The following is a 17,417-nucleotide window of genomic DNA, read 5'->3' as shown; positions in this document are numbered from 1 at the left end:
CATAATCAATCCCATGAGGAAAAGCTTGAAAGCGGTCATTTCGACGTTTCTCGTACGATATAGCTTTTCAATCCCATACAACAGCGCCTTTATAATCAATTTTATAGCCACTTTTGGAATTACATGGCCACATTTACTTTTGATGACATGGTAAACCACCATTTGGTATGCGTCCATGCTACATATAGATTACTAAGGGCCAATTTCACCACTTTCGGTTCAGATTAACCGACGGCAGGGTGGCAACTGAAATGATAAGAATGTTTAGTTTTCATTCACCTCTATATTCTGGTGCCACCCTGCTGATTTTAATCAATTTCACCTTCGGTTAATTTAACCGAAGGTGAAATTGGCCCTAAAAGAAGAACGAAAGAGAGAGAAAGAAAATTACAACTCCTAATGCAAGAAATACAATATGTTCTATTTAATATAATATACATTTTAGATTGTTTTATACGAACATTTATTAATTTATGATAATTTTGCAAATTTCTATTAAAATATTTGTTAGATAATTGACATTTTGTAATTTTTTTATTATTATATTGGCTCTAACAATAATAAGTAAATAATAATAAAAATAAAATAAGTAAATAAGTATATTGTAACATAAATATGTGTAAATGTTAGTGCGCGCGTGTGTGTGTGTGTATCATGTATATAAGGTGTCCCAAAACATCTTAAACGCTCGTGAGCACAGTAAATTGAACAGAAAAATCTTTTACAATTTTTTTTATAATATTAAATAAAGGAGCCGCGCGCCAGTAATGGAGCGTAACAGCCAGTAACAGCGGAGCGCACTATATACGCACACTATGGCGAAGCTCACTGACGTCCAGACCAAGTCGGCGCTGATGGTTAGATTTATTCAACAATAACTTTTTTATTGTGTTATAGAGAAAAATGGTACAGGACTTTTCTTTTCAATCTATACCTTTACACTTCGGATGTGTCAAAAATTATAATAGCGAATACTCTGTATAAAGATTGAATGATAGAATGATAAAATGATTGAATAGATTGAAAATCATGTAATTAAAATATATAAATAAAATAAAATCGATATACATACACACATATATAAATAAATTCATGACAATTGTTAAATATTTAAAAATTTTCTATTATTATCTATATTAAGAAACAATTCAATAAGATAATAAAATCATGAAATTTTTATTAATAAAATTTATAAATTTTATTTTTATTTAAAATGTTTATAAAAAATTTTTAATGCATAATACATACGTCATATTTGTTATTATATTTGTTTACATAAATATGATATAATATGGTATAATACAAGTTATAATGAATGTTTTTTAATGTTATGTTATAAATATATATTTAATATAGATATGAGTACTCCCTCTGCCCTGTCTGCCCCTGCCTCATCCTCTTCTTCCTTGGCCTCCTCTTCCTTGGCCTCTTCTTTCTTGTTCTCTTCTATCCCTGTCTTGTATTCCTTTTCCTCTTCTATATCCTCTTAGAGCCAATTGGACGGCTGTATTTAGTAAATTATTTAATCTTTCTGAAAATGTTAGGAATAAATGTTAAGAATAAATATGTAATAAATGTTAAGACATGAAATTATAATTAATTAAATATTTTTAAATATATATTTAAAATATATATATAAATATTTTTAAATATTTTTAAATATACTTACACTTAATGTAATTGTCAACGATGTTAATGTCGTCGTAACTGTTGGCATTGCAACTGTCATCGCCGTCGTCGATATCATCGACGACATCATTGACGTCGTCGCCGGAATTGTTGCCGTCGTCGCCGACATCATCGCTGTTGTCGCGGTTTCAGCATCATCGCCGTCGTCGTCATCATCGCCGGCATCGTCGCCATTGTCATTGACATTGCCGTTGTCGCCGGCGTCGTCGTCGTTGTCACCGGCATCATCGCCGTTGTCGGCACCGTCTTCGTAGCACGTTTCCTGAAAAAAAAAAATAGTTCAAAATTATGGACTATAAAAAATAAAAACTTATAAAAAAACTATGCAAATATAACTTATTTGCATCATTAGTCATTAATAAGAGTAAAAACGAGATATCTTGAAAACGAGCGAGATTGAAATTTCGACGTATTGAAAAAGTTCTATTCGCCGACATAAATAATCGTAAAAGACCTGCCGGTGTATCAATAGATCGCGAGTATTGTAGGCACGAGTTTGACACTATTAAAGTGTAAAAAAACGATATCATAAAATATAACATAAAATATAAAATATTCTCTCTTATTCGCATCATTTCACTCGTTTTAACAGTCGGCAAAAATAAAAATTAAAAGAAGATATAGTTCTTATGAACTATATTAACAATAAAGGCCATTGCACGTTAAAAAATTTTAGTCATAATCGTAAATCCGTAAGTAAAGCGGGGAGCACACACTTTTGCATAAGCGCATAACAATAAGCATAAGGAAATTGATTGGTTCATTTTCTTATGCATACATTTGTGGACCAATCAATTTCTTTATGTATATGGTTATGCGCTTATGCAAAAGTGTGTGCTCCCCGCTTAAATCAACCAATCACAGTTCAAACATTCTTATTATGTTTTAGAATGTTTGATTGTGATTGGTCAATTTTCTTACGGCATTATGATTACGACTAAAATTTTTTAACGTGCAATGGCCTTAAGTAATAAATAATCTGTGCTGTACTTATCATTGTCGTCGATTGTTCCCTTCAAGTGTTCGGAATGAACTAGTTCGTACGTGCTAAGTGGGGAGCACACACTTTTGCATAACGCATAACGCATAATGCATAAGGAAATGAGCCAATCAGAATCTCTTATTTTTATCCCCACTCTTCGTTCCGAGGAGCTTGCATTGTGCATAAAACATAATGCATAAGGGGTCGAAAAATACGTAAAGCGGGAAGCACACACTTTTGCATAAGCGCATAACCATAAACATAAAGAAATTGATTGGTCCACAAATGTATGCATAAGAAAATGAACCAATCAATTTTCTTATGTTTATTATTATGCGTTTATGCAAAAGTGTGTGCTCCCCGCTTAAGAATGAATTTTTATGGTTATGGATTGTGCGAAGAGACGTGTTGCGTGATGCGTACTACATACAACAAACTACGTTTCCAACCTTTCTATCCTTTTCGGAATATTCTATGAAGGTATGTTTAAATGTTTTTTATTAATATTAGATAAAATTCTTTAACTATCATAAAATTATTTTTTTTTGTTATTAAATCATATCTGTATTTAATGTTGATAGGAAAATGGATCATGATTCATATTATTATGCTTCGTCATATCAAGACGAGGACGAAGATTTTGATTATGGGAGCAAAAATAAAATGAGCGGAGATGCTTTGCTGATCTCTTTAGTTCGTGACCATCCTTATTTATATAATAAGGAGTTGACTGATTTTAAAGATAGCCTCAAAAAACAGAATGCTTGGGTAGAAATAGCAAGTGTCATGGGTATGACAGGTACGTACATAATGCTTTTCTACATTTAAATTATACATTCAGTTATTATTTGAACGTATTTTCAGTAAGAAAAATTACTAATAATAAAATTGTGCTAATTAAAATGAGTTCATTATTAAATTAATATTATGTTAATAATCTGAAAATTCAATTAATTTGAGTTGCTTTCCAGCAAGAGATAAATAATATAAAGTGACATTATAGATCTTTTCTTTTTAGCTAAACTATTTGCATAGTTTTTCTTTCCTCTTTTTTTTTCATATTGAAGAGAAAAAGAGAAAGGATGAACGTGCAAGTAGTTCAGCTAAAGAGAATAGATCTAATATTTGATTTAGTGCTTTCCTACAACAATATAACATGACACAAATATACTTAGCTTTCTAGCTTTTTATATTTGCATCATTGTTAGAAAGCAACTATATTAAACATTGTGTGTCTCTGATATGTCGTTTGTGTCTCTTACTGAAAAGCAAGCTTAGTACATTTAATTAAATGTTGATAAAATTAAATTTCTTACAAATAAGTTCAATTCATCATAATGAATAAATTTGGGATTGATTGTTATATTTCATTAGTTATATTTCATCATACTTTCGAATAATTCCCTAACAACACACCTGTCTAGAGGACATCCGGAGGATATTCGGAGGACATGTTAAAACATCTTTTGGATGTCCTCCAGACATAGTGTATTGTTAGGGTTAAAATCTATAAAATAAATTTTTTTTATTATTAAATTGTTTATTATTGAATGTTTTAAGCTAATGTTATTTTTATTGCAAGTGGAAGATTGTCAATGTAGATGGATGCGACTGAGGGAACGCTATTCACGTGAAAAAAAAACAACAACAAGAAAAAACAACCACCGGAAGTGGAGCATCAAAAAGAAAAACATTTGAATTTTTTGACAATATGCAATTCCTAGAACGATTTGTTAAAAGGAGAAAGTAAGATTAATATGTTATTATCTATATAATATAGAAATTAGATTGGCTAATAAAGCGCATTTCTGCTTTCAGAAAAATAATGAAATTGATAAAACAGAAACAAATAATTGATGTTCTAAGATATTTTATTAATATAATATTAGGTTGTTAAAATTTGTTTTAAATTCTCGAACTTCAAACGAATTTTTCGAACAATTTAATACATTACAGGATATTTGCAAGTATATTTTTATTCATTTTTTATATTATATCTTTAAAACTATTTATTTCTTTCTTTTCCAGAACGATGACCAACATATACAACATGCAAAACAAAAGTGTATCTCCGTTAATAGGATCTTCCAATCTACAAAAGTATGTACACGTAAATTAATGATCAATTTTCATATAAAGTAGAAATCTTATATTTGTACGTAATAAAACCTAGTAAGTAATAAAACTTTTGTTATTTTGTTTCAGAAATTTTGGCTCACACGATGAAAAAGAAAATATTTCATCTTCTCTAAATGTGGCTACTTTAAATAAACTACCATTAACAAAAAGCATCGTAGATTTAACAAGTGACAGCGCGCAGCATATAGGGTCAGTAAAAGTTGTCATGTTTTTTAAATTCATATATACATACAGAGGCATACATAGAATAATGTTAAAATTTCTTTGTTTTTAGTAATGACTCTTTAAGTTCGGATTTGCACTTAAATGTATCTGGCAGCTCTTCTACATCTGCAGTAAGTGTCTCTGGATATACGCGGGACAAAGATTTAATTGGAAAACGGATAAAGTCAAAAAGAAAATCCCACGCAGATGTTCTAGAAAATACCATTGGTAAAGTTATTTCTTTATTATTATTATTTATAGAGGACAGATGTATTCCAGTTTTTTTATTGCCATCATCTCTAAAGCCGGAAATGGAAGAAGATATGGCATTTTGTCAATTAATACTTTCATTATTTATCAATATGCCCCAATATACAAAGGCAGACAAAAAAAAGAAATGTTGCGTATTTTATTTGATATTTAATTGTTATATCTTATATGACATTCTACTTTTTTTATATGATATATAATTATTAGTGATATATAAGTTAAATATTTTAATGCAACATGTGATAATTATGGTACGTCAAATTTAAGTTAATTTTTATAATGCAACATGTGATAAATAGTGATAATGTTAAGTTATTTTTTTATGTAACATGTGATAATTAATGATACGTTTTTTTTTATTTTTATGTAACATGCAATTATTACTGATAAGATATATTAATTTTTAATGCAATATATGTGATAATTAATAATGTGATAATACATGTTATGTTTATTTCTTTTATGCAATATGTAACGAGTGACACAAAATGTTATATTTATTTTTTTTTATGCAATGTAATAAATCGTTTTATTATAACATAAGCATATGTTTACATAAATATATATATTTAATTTTCAATAGTATTTTATTATGAATCATCACGATGTTGTCCTCTTCTTACATAATCATACTGCCACGGAACTTCGCCAGGTTGTGTTAGAAAATAATCAGCCAGTTTGTCTCGTTGTTTGTATGCAATTGTAATTGCATGATGCTTTGAAGTGGGAGATATATCTCTCAGTACATTTTCAGTATATGTCGCCATTCCCCGGGGATGATGTTACCTTCAGAGTTCTCTGAATCTATAAAATGTGGAGGACAGTATATTCTGTTCTTCGCTTCCACAAGATCTTCCTCACATTTTATAAAATTATGTAGACATACAGTCGCCATGACAATCATGTCTATATATTTCGGATGCATATTAATGGGCTTTCGATAAATTCTCCATCGTGAAGATAAAATACCAAAGTATTTTCTATAATACCTTGCTTTAGATAATCTGCAAAAATTAATAAAACTTAAAAATAAAAATTAATAAGATTAAGATATATTTTAATAATAGTACATTGTAATAAAAATAATAATTGCGCAAATTGCTTACCTATAATTAAATATTTTTTTTCTTTCATTAAGTATTTTTCCGGAGTAAGATCGCATCAAAGTACTGATCGGGAAACCACTGTCTCCAAGAAAAAAACAAGGCATTGTAATGTTACTTCCAGGAAGATTTACAGTCCCTTTGGGAAGATTCGGTAATTCATTTTCCAATGCTGAATAAATGTCAAAAGAAGTAAAAATACCACCGTCACTATTGCCACCATATGAACCAATGTCAACTAGTGTGAACATATATTTATGATCACATGCAGCCATTAGCACAATACTGAATGTCTTTTTGTAGTTAAAAAATAAACTCCCGGAATTTGGCGGAGCTTGTATTTCTATATGTTTTCCGTCAAAAGATCCAGCGCAATTGGAGAAATTCCAGCTTTCCAGAAAACCAGTACAAATATTATTCCATTTTTCTTCTGTTAGCAAACAAAGGTAAATTGGCTGCAATACTTGGGCTAGAACTCGACAAGTTTCTTGGATAATTTTTCGAACAGTTGACTCTCCACATCTAAACGCTAATGCAATAGATAGTATTTGATCTCCGGTTGCTAAAAACCTATACAAAATAATTGATAGAAATATTGATATGCAAAAATACTGCATATCAATAAAACATTTGGAAAATGATATTGTTTTACACATATGTTTCATTCTTCAATTAAACAGCTCATAAGAAAATAAGTAACTACCTTAGAGTTATGATCAAATACGCTGCTCTGGACTAAATGCTCGATGATTTGGTTGATTTGGTCAAAAATGGTCTTGTCATTTGTAGCAGAAGCTTAAAAGTTTCCTCTCTCATCCTTGTATATCGACAAAATATACTTGGATCATTATACTTTATCTTTTGAAAGAGATGTTCATAATCCCCATATATACAACGTTAATGAGTCTAACCCATCATCTCCAATTTAGCCATCTTTTTGTTCGTTTTCTTTTCTTTAATAACGCCAATAGGCACAATTGCAAAACGAACAAAATAAGATCATTTTCATTCATATTTATGGAAACAGATGCCTTGTATCTAGGTATATAATCAGACATCGCCTAAAAAAATATTAAAAAGAAACATAATTTCCAAATTCTTGCATATACTTAATTACTTACATATTCATATCACATTATTTTATCTTTTTTTACAGCTACATATAAATTATAATATTCTTTAAATATTCGTTACGTTTTTAACGTCTACATTTATAGGAATTATGTTATTAATTACATTAATATTTTATTTATAAATTCAGATATACAACTTATAAAGGATCGGTCAATTGTATCTACTTCTCGAATATTTCACAACTTTTTACTTTCACAATATTTTGCCAAAGATTTTCACACTTTTAAGTTAAAAAACGAACTTCGCCATCTTGAATATAAAATTCTTATGTATCGTACATACATACGTGTGCGTTGCTGCATGTTATGCTATGTGCTAAGCATTATGCGTTATGCGTTATGGAAAAGTGTGTGCTCCCCGCTTTACGCAGTAGTCAGTATGCAGATTACGCGTTAAGTTAGCGCTAGATTATGCGTGTATTCATAATTTGTGAATCGTAATAATTCGTGATTCGTGAACGATATAAAGAAATCTGATTGGTCAATTTTGACGAATCTCCATCTACATTATTCACGAATTATAAACGAATACGCTTATAGTCCGGTGCTAACTTTACGCTTTACATTTACACTGTACCACGTTTACCGATACCCCGTTCATTGTTCAATTTAAGCGGTAGATCACAAAAAGCGAGCGATAAGGCAACCATAATAAACACTAATAAAACTTGAATACACTTTTTATTCTCAATTTACCTTTATTTATTGGTAATTTTATAATAAACTATAAAATAGTAAATTAGAATATTTTTCTCTAAAATGTCATACTGCGCAGTATACATATATAAAAATTGATTTACATGTAATATTGAAAAAAATACGTATCGTATTTTAAATCATTTACTTTATAAATAAAAAACAATTTTCTGTGGCAGAAATATTAGTGGATATCATTGATTATCGCTATTCACTTATTTTCTATTTATGTACATATATAAATGTTTATGATCTCGCGAAATCGTTAAAAATGATACGCACTCCGAATGTACATATATTGATTGGCGGTAAATCAAATTCATCTGATTTTTCAAACATAAATACGAAAAATTTCTTCAGACTTTAGTGCGCATATATATGAGCATTTGTAACGTAAATTATTTCGGTGCGTCGAAATATATATCAAAAATTTTAGCCATTGATTCGATATAATACATTAATATACAAAGTCTACAAAATCTCAACCGCCTATGTTTTGGAAACGGTTTAAAATTAAGAAAAATTGCGAAATACGTGTTCAATCATTTCGAGGGTCTACTCTTTTAAGGGGATTGGGAGAATTGTCTTCTCAAAATGTCCTAGAGGGATCCTAACTCAAAAATTTCAAATAAGATCCGTCCCATATTATATATTATTATTTGAAAAAGCATAAAAAAATTTTTTTGGCACAAACCGGAGGTTAATAATGTTTGATCCATTTGAGAGTTATTTACAGTCAAAGTTCGAAAAAGCCAATTTCAAAAAATTGTTACTCTTATTTAAAAAATCCTAAAAAAAGTTTGAGATGTAAAACTGTTCATCTTTTTAAGTCTTTTCCATAAAAAAAATATCAATTGATTTGTCTCATTATATATTATTCTATATACAATATATATATATATATATATATATATATATATATATATATATATATATAAAACATATATATATAAAAGTATTATATGGCAAAAGATTATCGAAAATTAAATATTTTATAAAATATTATATTATATTTTTGTATCAAAATATGTCAGATTAAAGTATAAAAAATAACTTAGAAAAATATTTTATGAAAAATTCTTTATTATAGTGTTTTGAAAAGGTCAAGTTGACCTTGGAATATTCTAAATTTTATCCCCAGAATTAAAGACAATCAAAAGTGTCTTCCTCCTACAACTTTGTTTCAAACATTTTTTAAATAAATTATTCTTTTTTAAATAATTAGTCGTTCCGGAACTTTTGCCACGCACTGTATATTACTACTGTATAGTACTAATGTAGAAACGGCGAATAGATATTGTTTGAAAAATTACATTCATAAAAATTGTAAAAAATAATAAAAGCTTAAATATTTCTATTTAAATCTCTATATTTAAACGTATATATAAAAAATAGAAAATAAAACCGAAACATTGTCAAGAAAAAATTTTCTGATTTATTTATATTTTTTTATAAAACATTATTCTAATATAACGAATTTTTAAAATAATCGCATTTTTCAAATACATATAAGCATACAATAAATTAAAAAAAAAATTTCGATAAATTCCAAACTGATTTATGGCTTGAGAAACCAAGCTTTTACTATTTAATCACTTTGTAGTAGATTCATAGAAATTGGAAGTAGATCAATTTACTTACAGTCCTTATAATACTTATGTTACATATTTGTCATTGGAACTAAATCAATTTAATCGTTATACTCGCTTATATGTTACATATTTGTATTGTATCTTACGTTTATAATAATTTTATTGTAAAGATAATATAAAAAAAAAAATAATTTTTAATGCAGATATACGTTATACGTTAGATCTATGTTATATATTATGCATTACATAGAAGGAAAACTTTACATTTTATTGTACGTAATACACTTAACAAAAATAATGAAAATATACAAAATAAGTTATATTTTATGTAATCTTAGAAGAATTATCTTAGAAAAATTATTTTTTTTTTTAGAATTGTTTTATCGAGTTTGCTTTAGTGATATTAGTGATCTACAACACTGATGCTAGAATGCCCACGCTAGCAACACGCAATCATAATGGAGGGGATGACATATTACGGTTACGTGTTGCTAGCGTGGGCATTCTGGCATCAGTGATCCACAATATTATACGGACATATGCGAGCACGGACGCACACTAAACGGTGGTTTACCATATCATCGAAAGTTGAGCGGCTATAAAATGGACGTAGCACCGCTGCTGTATGGGATCGAAAAGTTATCGGACAAAAAATACTGGAATGGCTCAAGCTTTCCAAAATTCATTGTCAGCGTTGCAAGCTACAATCTTTACGCGTACATAAATTTAAATATAATGTTCAAAACGAAACATTGTTTTTACTATATTGGTGTTTTTGAATACAGCAGGTTTGATCGCTCTGAGAGCGATTAATGCCGCCATTTTATTATTTCTGCCTATAAAAGACTTGAATCCATAGTAAAATATAGTGATTAACTGATCCAAGTTGATTAACTCATATGCGTAAACGCCATATGAATAGGTCTTAAAAGCTTAGAAAAGTTGCAACAACAATGCAACAATTCGGCAATTTAAAGTTCATCGTGGATATTGACTCTCTCTTCGCATGATAATTGATATTTGTAAAATAACAGAACCTGTTATTCATTTTGCTTTACATGAAAGTGGCAGCAATCCTTTATTAAAATAAATAACTGCAGCTTTTCTTTTATGTCTTATATCAAGTATCGTTTTATTAAAAATAATGTATTTTGGAATAGCATTCTTGTGCTCACATTCCATTACAAAATCATGCAATTCATCTAATAAGAGCTATCGCTTCTAAATATATTATTCACACTAGATTTTACTTTATAGAGCGTAGTATAACCGATAAAGGAAACAATATAAGTATAGGGCAACAATTTAACAAAATAATATTGCTTTTTTTCTGATAAAACATGTATAACGAAAATTTTGATTTTACTGCTGTAAAGTTAATACATTAATATGTATAAAAAATATAAATATATATTATAAATATATTTTCTTTCATTTTTTATTGTATGATTGTATATTCATATATAATCATAAATAGTATAGTCACAAAAAAAAAGAATAGCAATTGTGAAAATAAATTCAGGTATCTATTGTAATGAAAATTTTATATTAAGATTAGATGTCAATAATGTATTAATGATAATAAAGAATAAAACTTTAAACTTTAAATTATTAAAATTTTATTCAATCAGAAATGTATGTTTCGAGTTATTTAATTGTACACATATGATTATGTGTATCTTAATCAAATAAACCGAAGCCCATATCATCGTCCTCAGACTCGGATTCTTCCTTCTTTTCTTCTTTTTTCTCTGCAGCAGTAGCGTCGACAGCTGCAGTTGCCGAAGCCGCTACAGCAGTAGCAGCAGCAGCAAACTTACTTGGATCCTATAAATAAGCAATTAAAAGTCCGTTTAATAAATGCAACTAGTAGTGTAGATGAGGACCTTGATACATCAGTAGATTTATTTAGCTATGTCTAGCTCTGATATGCAAACCAAGATCTTCAGATATAACATCAGATATAACATCTTCATTATTTTATTCATGTTTGAAAAATAGAAAAATATAAGATATAATGTAATATATATGAAATCGTACCTTGATGTATTTCTTGATAGTAGCAGCTTCCGCGAATTCGACGTCAGTGACAGCAGCAATAGCCAACAAATTTTTGAATCCATTTGCAATACTATGCGATGCACTGGCGACTGTAGGATAACCAATTGACAAACAAACTGAAGCCAAGTTTGCAACTCCAGCCATGAATTTTTCACGAAGATCTTCAGGCTTGATGTCTAAAATTTCAGGTGCAAAAATAGTATCCGAATCATAAACCTGTTCAATTATTAATCCATAAGAAAATGGAGAAATGTTCAACATATTCAACAGAGTAGCTTCAGAAGCTCCCACTTTGTCACCAGGTTTGAGAATATGTACATCATTCTGAAATTTTATATTACATTGTTACATTAATGAAGCTCATAAAATAATAAATCAGAAAATTAAAACTAAAAAATTATTTAACACATACTTACTATAATTTCAATAGTACCCTTGGAAATTTTAGTCGGTATACTCAATGCTTGGAAGAAAGAGGTCTTCTCAGGACCGAGTCCTGTGTTTTGAGCTGGAATAATGACGCTTAAAGGTGCAATAGCTCCCGCTCTGGCAGGAGCGCGTACTTTATTTTCCAACAATTTGTCTCTTACTTCGATTAAGTCCCCTCGTGTGAAAACAAATCCAACATTGCCACGAATATGAGGTAATAACTTATCCAATGCAGCATTATGTTCTATATGACCACGAATTGCTTTTCTCATCATGGTATTTTTTCCCATAAGAACTGCTGCGTTTCCACGTAATGACATACGAATTTGTTGCATTTGTTTTGAACCGACATTGTCTGCAACCACAATAAAGCATTTAGGATAATCATCCAATAGTTGCTGATATATTTATAAAAAAAAAAAAAAATTATATTTTGTGCACATATATGTATATATGTTGTATTAGTTTATTATATATATTCACTCTCTTCATATAATATTTCAAGCATGATCTTGACGCAGTAGTAGCTTTCAGCTATTTCTAGCTCTAATATGTGAACCAAAATCTTCAGACGCATAACGTTTTCATCATTAATTCAAAAGTAATTGAAACATAATAATATATTTATATATAACAAAAATCAATATCATAAATTATGTTAAGTTTGTAAATTCCATGAAATTAGCAATTAGAAATTAATACATTTCTTATTCTTGGCATCCTTGAAAATAATCTATTTTGTCTACATTCATATAATTTACATAGCATACACATAAATGCAAGAAAAAAAATACTTACAACAAGTTTAGTGAAATAATTTGACTTCCATGTTGCTTTGTCCTCCCTACCCATCATGAAACGTGCGTAGGGATACCTTGCGGGAATTTAAGGACTGAAAATCACGTAAAAAATAAAACTTGAAATTATATTGATATATTAAAAAAGCAACAAAAATTAATGATATTATTAATATTTTCATAAATTCAGATTATAATAAAATCGTGCATAAAATACGAGGGATCCACAGAGGGGTTCACTGTGTGCCCCTTGTACTTTCAGTAGCCCTTTTTTTTTGTCATCACTTTAATATACATTTAAATAAATGATATGGGGAATGGCTTAAAATCTCTTAAAATTCAATAAATAATAAGAATCAAACAAATTTTTAATTATCCAAAACTACATGGTTTTGTTAACCTCGCAATTGATATATAACTACTTAAACATTTAATATATATTTTTTGTTATTTTTATATAAAATGATACATATATATGTAGTATCTCTAATGACTGTAAGATAAGTAATTTAAAATACATATAAATTTTACAATATATTGCAGAAATAATACGTCTGCTCGAACTTACCTCAGCAAAATAAGTAATGAAGATCAATATGAAGAATGATGAAGGAGAAAATTGCCTTAAGGCCGTATTACACTACGGGTTACGGCTTGGTTGCGGATTGATCAATTAGAGCAAAGCAGTTAAATTCTTTAAATATTTCTTTAAATTTTAAGTTTTTAAATTACATATATATGCGTGTATAATAATATGTAGAATTCTATATTATAACGTACGACTGTAATAATATGTAAATATATAAATATTCTAATTTTTTGCTATCTATTATGTCATGTGACATAAATCATTATTAATTTTAATATTTATATTATATTTTATATATTATTTAATATTTTTCTTTTATATATTTGTCATATATATATATATATATATATATATATATATATATATATATATATGACAAATATAATAATATATAATAATATTAATAATAATATTATATATATATATATATATATATATATATAATATTATTATTAACTTGTTTTTATATATAATTTTTTATTAAATTAATTTATTTTACATGTAATAAAATGTGCTAAAAAGACACACACAAAACAAAGAGAGAAAAAAAACCCTATATTATTATATTATTACAATAAGTATAGTAAGCCTCAAGTCATACGAAATTGATTAATTACAATCACAATCATAAATGTGAGGAAAATAATCAATTGTTATTGATAATTTCTTTACGGCTTAAAGTTTTATTAGATTCCCCCTTCCCCCCTTTAATAGAGTCTGGGATTGGTTGCGTTCCGTTTCCTTTGCATAGAGCGCATAGATCATTTGGAAATCTATAATATATGTAAACTATAGATTTTCAGGCGATCTATGCGCTCAATACGTGAAACGGAACGTATCCAATATGATAGCAACTTTTGATTGAGTCGCCATTTTTTGGCAATTCCTGCTGATATTTGAATTATAAAAATAGCAACAACAGTAAATTATAACAATAAAAATTGAAAATAGACGTAATAAAAGCAATTTATACATAAAAATTTGTTCTTCCCAAAAAAGATAAAAAGAGTCAATAGTTTGAGTAAAGAAATAAAAAGAAACAGAAAAAGAAAGAACAAAAATATATTAAGACACTTATAAAAAAACATCGCAAATATATAATAAATTATATAACAATATAAAAATATAAAATATAACAAACAAAACAATTGTTGGTTCCATAAATATAAATTATTAGAAAAAGCAAGACATATAATATTGAGGTACATTAGAAAAGATATTATGAATAACCACTATTATATATCTACATTTACTAAGTATAGTACTTTTTCTCTGATAAATATATAATCGTAAAACAACAAATTTTTTGAGAATTTTGGAATACAAATAATGACAATTTAAAATATAATCAGCAAAAACATCACTGAATTTAGACATGAAAAATGATAATATTTGTATTTCCTATATCTAAGAAATATTTTGAATAATTTTTGCAGAAATTATTATAAAAAGGCACAGTATACTCATCTATTCTGCACAATTGTTCTTTAAAATTACTTAGCCGGATCACAACTCGGACACTTTTCATACGCAGCACTGTTATGCGCATACGTTCTTTAAAGTAAGATGCCATATATATCTTTTTCTCTCGCAGAATTTTGCCAAAACTGCCGAGTTGGTCAGACTCTGTTAAAGGAACTCTAAGCTTTACTAATCTATTATAGATCTACATCTAATCGACGCAACTTCTACATCACGTGAAGCGCGGTTTCGAAGATATATGCTTCCGTATGACTAACATTTTATTTAACGTATGTTTTATTTAACGTATTCTCTAGATTGGAGAAAAAGACAAAGGATCTGCAGATAGAAAAGCAGAATGCAATAATATATAAAAGACGCTGTGATTTGCAATCGCAGCACAAGAAGCTTGTGAAAAAAGATCAAGATTCGGAGAAGAAAATTCGTCGATTGAAAATATTGTTTAAAGCGGCCTGCAATGCACGGAAAAAAAGTTTAAACAGATTACGATTATGTTTAGATTCTATATAGAGTGTCTTGCAAAGATTGTGCCAACGCTCGTGAGCGGGTAGAACAAAAGAAAACTGAACAGAATAAAAGTCCTTTACCATTTTGTCCTATAACGCTTAATAAAAGAATTATTATTGAATAAAGTCTGGTCAATCATCACCAATCTTTAACCAGATGCACATCGGTGAACTGCACGCCTGGCAGTTTGCGTGAGAGTTCAACTGTTACATATTCTTATCTTTCGGAGGACTACTCCAGCGCCATGCAAAAGTTGGAAACCCGCGCCAAGTAGTGCATTGAGTCAGATGGATTGTATTTTGAGTGAATAAAATATTAAATAAATTAATCCAAAATTTTTTATTGCCTTATTGTTAGTCCTAAAACTTTAGGACCGCACTATGTACAAATATTTAACATGCATTTGTATATATAGAGTGTCCGGAGTCAATCGCATTACCCGTCGTGTGCAGCTAGAGCAGATAAAATTGACGAGAAAAGTCCTGTACCATTTTTTTTATAACGCTTAATAAAAGAGTTATCATTGAATGAAGTCTAGTCTATCGTCGCCGATCTTTAGCCGGGCGCACGTCGGTGAATCACGCGCCTAGTAATGTGCGAGAGCGCTCAACTGTTATAACGCGGCTCACTGACGTACGCTCGGCTAAAGATCAGCGATAATTAGCCAGATTTTATTCAATAATAATTCTTTTATTAAGAGTTAAACAAAAAAAAAATTGACACAGGACTTCTATATGCTCTACTTGCACATGACGTGTGATGCGTAAGCCGTTTACCCTTAAGGTAATGCGATTGATTCCGGACACTTTGTATATATATATATATATATATATATATATATATATATATATATATATATATATGCAGGGTTGAGAAATAACATTTTATTTGTAATGCTGTTACCAGTAACAGTTACTTTTTTTCGGTAACGATCATTATTTTTTTTTTGGTCTACAACGGTAACAGTAAAATGTATGTTGTTACATTTTTGCAGTAAGAAATTAGTCGCTATTTTTATCGTTACTTTTTGGTTCCTTATTATTTTTTAAATATTTTGTTTTTTATATCTATTTAATTAGATTGCACACTGGAAGCCTTTTACGGTTTTTGAAACAAAATAAAAATTATAAAAGTGAAGAAATTCACTAATCTATAATTTTATATGTCGAAATCTAGCAAAACTGTTCACTTGTAATTTTCACCTCGTTTCAAAAACTGTATTATATATAAGCCCCCTAAAACCCTAGCTTATCGCGCGCATTATTCTCGATTAGATAAAATTATTTCAATATAAGCACTGGAAAACAATGTCATATAAAAAGTTGTAAGCGTTTATCGATAAATGCGATCGATGTCTGGTTTTTATATAAACAATTCAAAAAAACTATTGTGATACAATTTTACTAATATTATTAATGTTTAAAAACAATGTTTGATAAAAATTTTCGACAAAATTAGAAATTGTAACATATATGAAGAAGACAGAAGGCAATCAAGATCCAACGCGATAATTTGCGCGCGTTTTATTTATATAATCAAATTATAATATATTTATATTTTAACTTAAGTGATAGATACAATCACAAAAAGCATATGTTTTAGTCCGTTTTTTTGGATTATCTTCAGCGCAATTATAAAGTATACGGAATATATTATATTAAAAGTGTAATTATAATTATAAAGTAACTGTACATTTTATATACAGAGGATAATATATATGGATGGCTAGGTATGATTAATATAT

At 28.7% G+C, this 17,417-nt stretch overlaps 3 protein-coding genes across 8 annotated transcripts; 1 reads left to right on the top strand and 2 right to left on the bottom strand.

Moving 5' to 3' along the window:
• The first annotated feature begins 2,754 nt into the window (after window positions 1-2,754).
• Window positions 2,755-5,864, top strand: LOC126849726 (uncharacterized). Its single transcript, XM_050591856.1, is given in 6 exon segments — window positions 2,755-3,470; window positions 4,254-4,306; window positions 4,308-4,417; window positions 4,700-4,771; window positions 4,877-4,999; window positions 5,085-5,864. Coding segments are annotated over 6 exon segments (972 nt in total). The 5' UTR covers window positions 2,755-3,256; the 3' UTR covers window positions 5,485-5,864.
• LOC126849729 (uncharacterized) lies at window positions 5,584-7,943 on the bottom strand. Of its 5 annotated transcripts, none has more exons than XM_050591863.1 (3): window positions 7,804-7,943; window positions 6,391-7,448; window positions 5,584-6,288 (listed from the first exon to the last, which is right to left on the bottom strand). In XM_050591863.1, exons 2-3 carry the CDS (start codon window positions 7,050-7,052, stop codon window positions 6,024-6,026), a joined length of 927 nt encoding a protein of 308 aa, XP_050447820.1. In that variant the 5' UTR covers window positions 7,053-7,448; window positions 7,804-7,943; the 3' UTR covers window positions 5,584-6,023. The 5 variants fall into 5 exon arrangements, 4 of the variants coding, with proteins under 4 accessions (XP_050447820.1, XP_050447821.1, XP_050447819.1 ...); XM_050591864.1 differs by having other exon boundaries at window positions 7,808-7,886; XM_050591862.1 differs by lacking the exon at window positions 7,804-7,943 and adding an exon at window positions 7,509-7,782.
• A 3,467-nt stretch (window positions 7,944-11,410) lies between these two features.
• LOC126849727 (60S acidic ribosomal protein P0-like) lies at window positions 11,411-13,225 on the bottom strand. 2 transcript variants are annotated; one of them, XM_050591858.1, is made up of 4 exons: window positions 13,097-13,225; window positions 12,286-12,653; window positions 11,849-12,193; window positions 11,411-11,635 (listed from the first exon to the last, which is right to left on the bottom strand). In XM_050591858.1, exons 2-4 carry the CDS (start codon window positions 12,631-12,633, stop codon window positions 11,489-11,491), a joined length of 840 nt encoding a protein of 279 aa, XP_050447815.1. In that variant the 5' UTR covers window positions 12,634-12,653; window positions 13,097-13,225; the 3' UTR covers window positions 11,411-11,488. The 2 variants fall into 2 exon arrangements, with proteins under 2 accessions (XP_050447815.1, XP_050447814.1); XM_050591857.1 differs by having other exon boundaries at window positions 12,286-12,696; window positions 13,097-13,189.
• Window positions 13,226-17,417: the final 4,192 nt, after the last annotated feature.

The sequence above is a fragment of the Cataglyphis hispanica genome, chromosome 5 (assembly GCF_021464435.1).
Source record: "Cataglyphis hispanica isolate Lineage 1 chromosome 5, ULB_Chis1_1.0, whole genome shotgun sequence".
Classification (NCBI taxonomy): domain Eukaryota; kingdom Metazoa; phylum Arthropoda; class Insecta; order Hymenoptera; family Formicidae; genus Cataglyphis; species Cataglyphis hispanica.
This window is presented reverse-complemented; position numbering and strand designations above follow the sequence as displayed.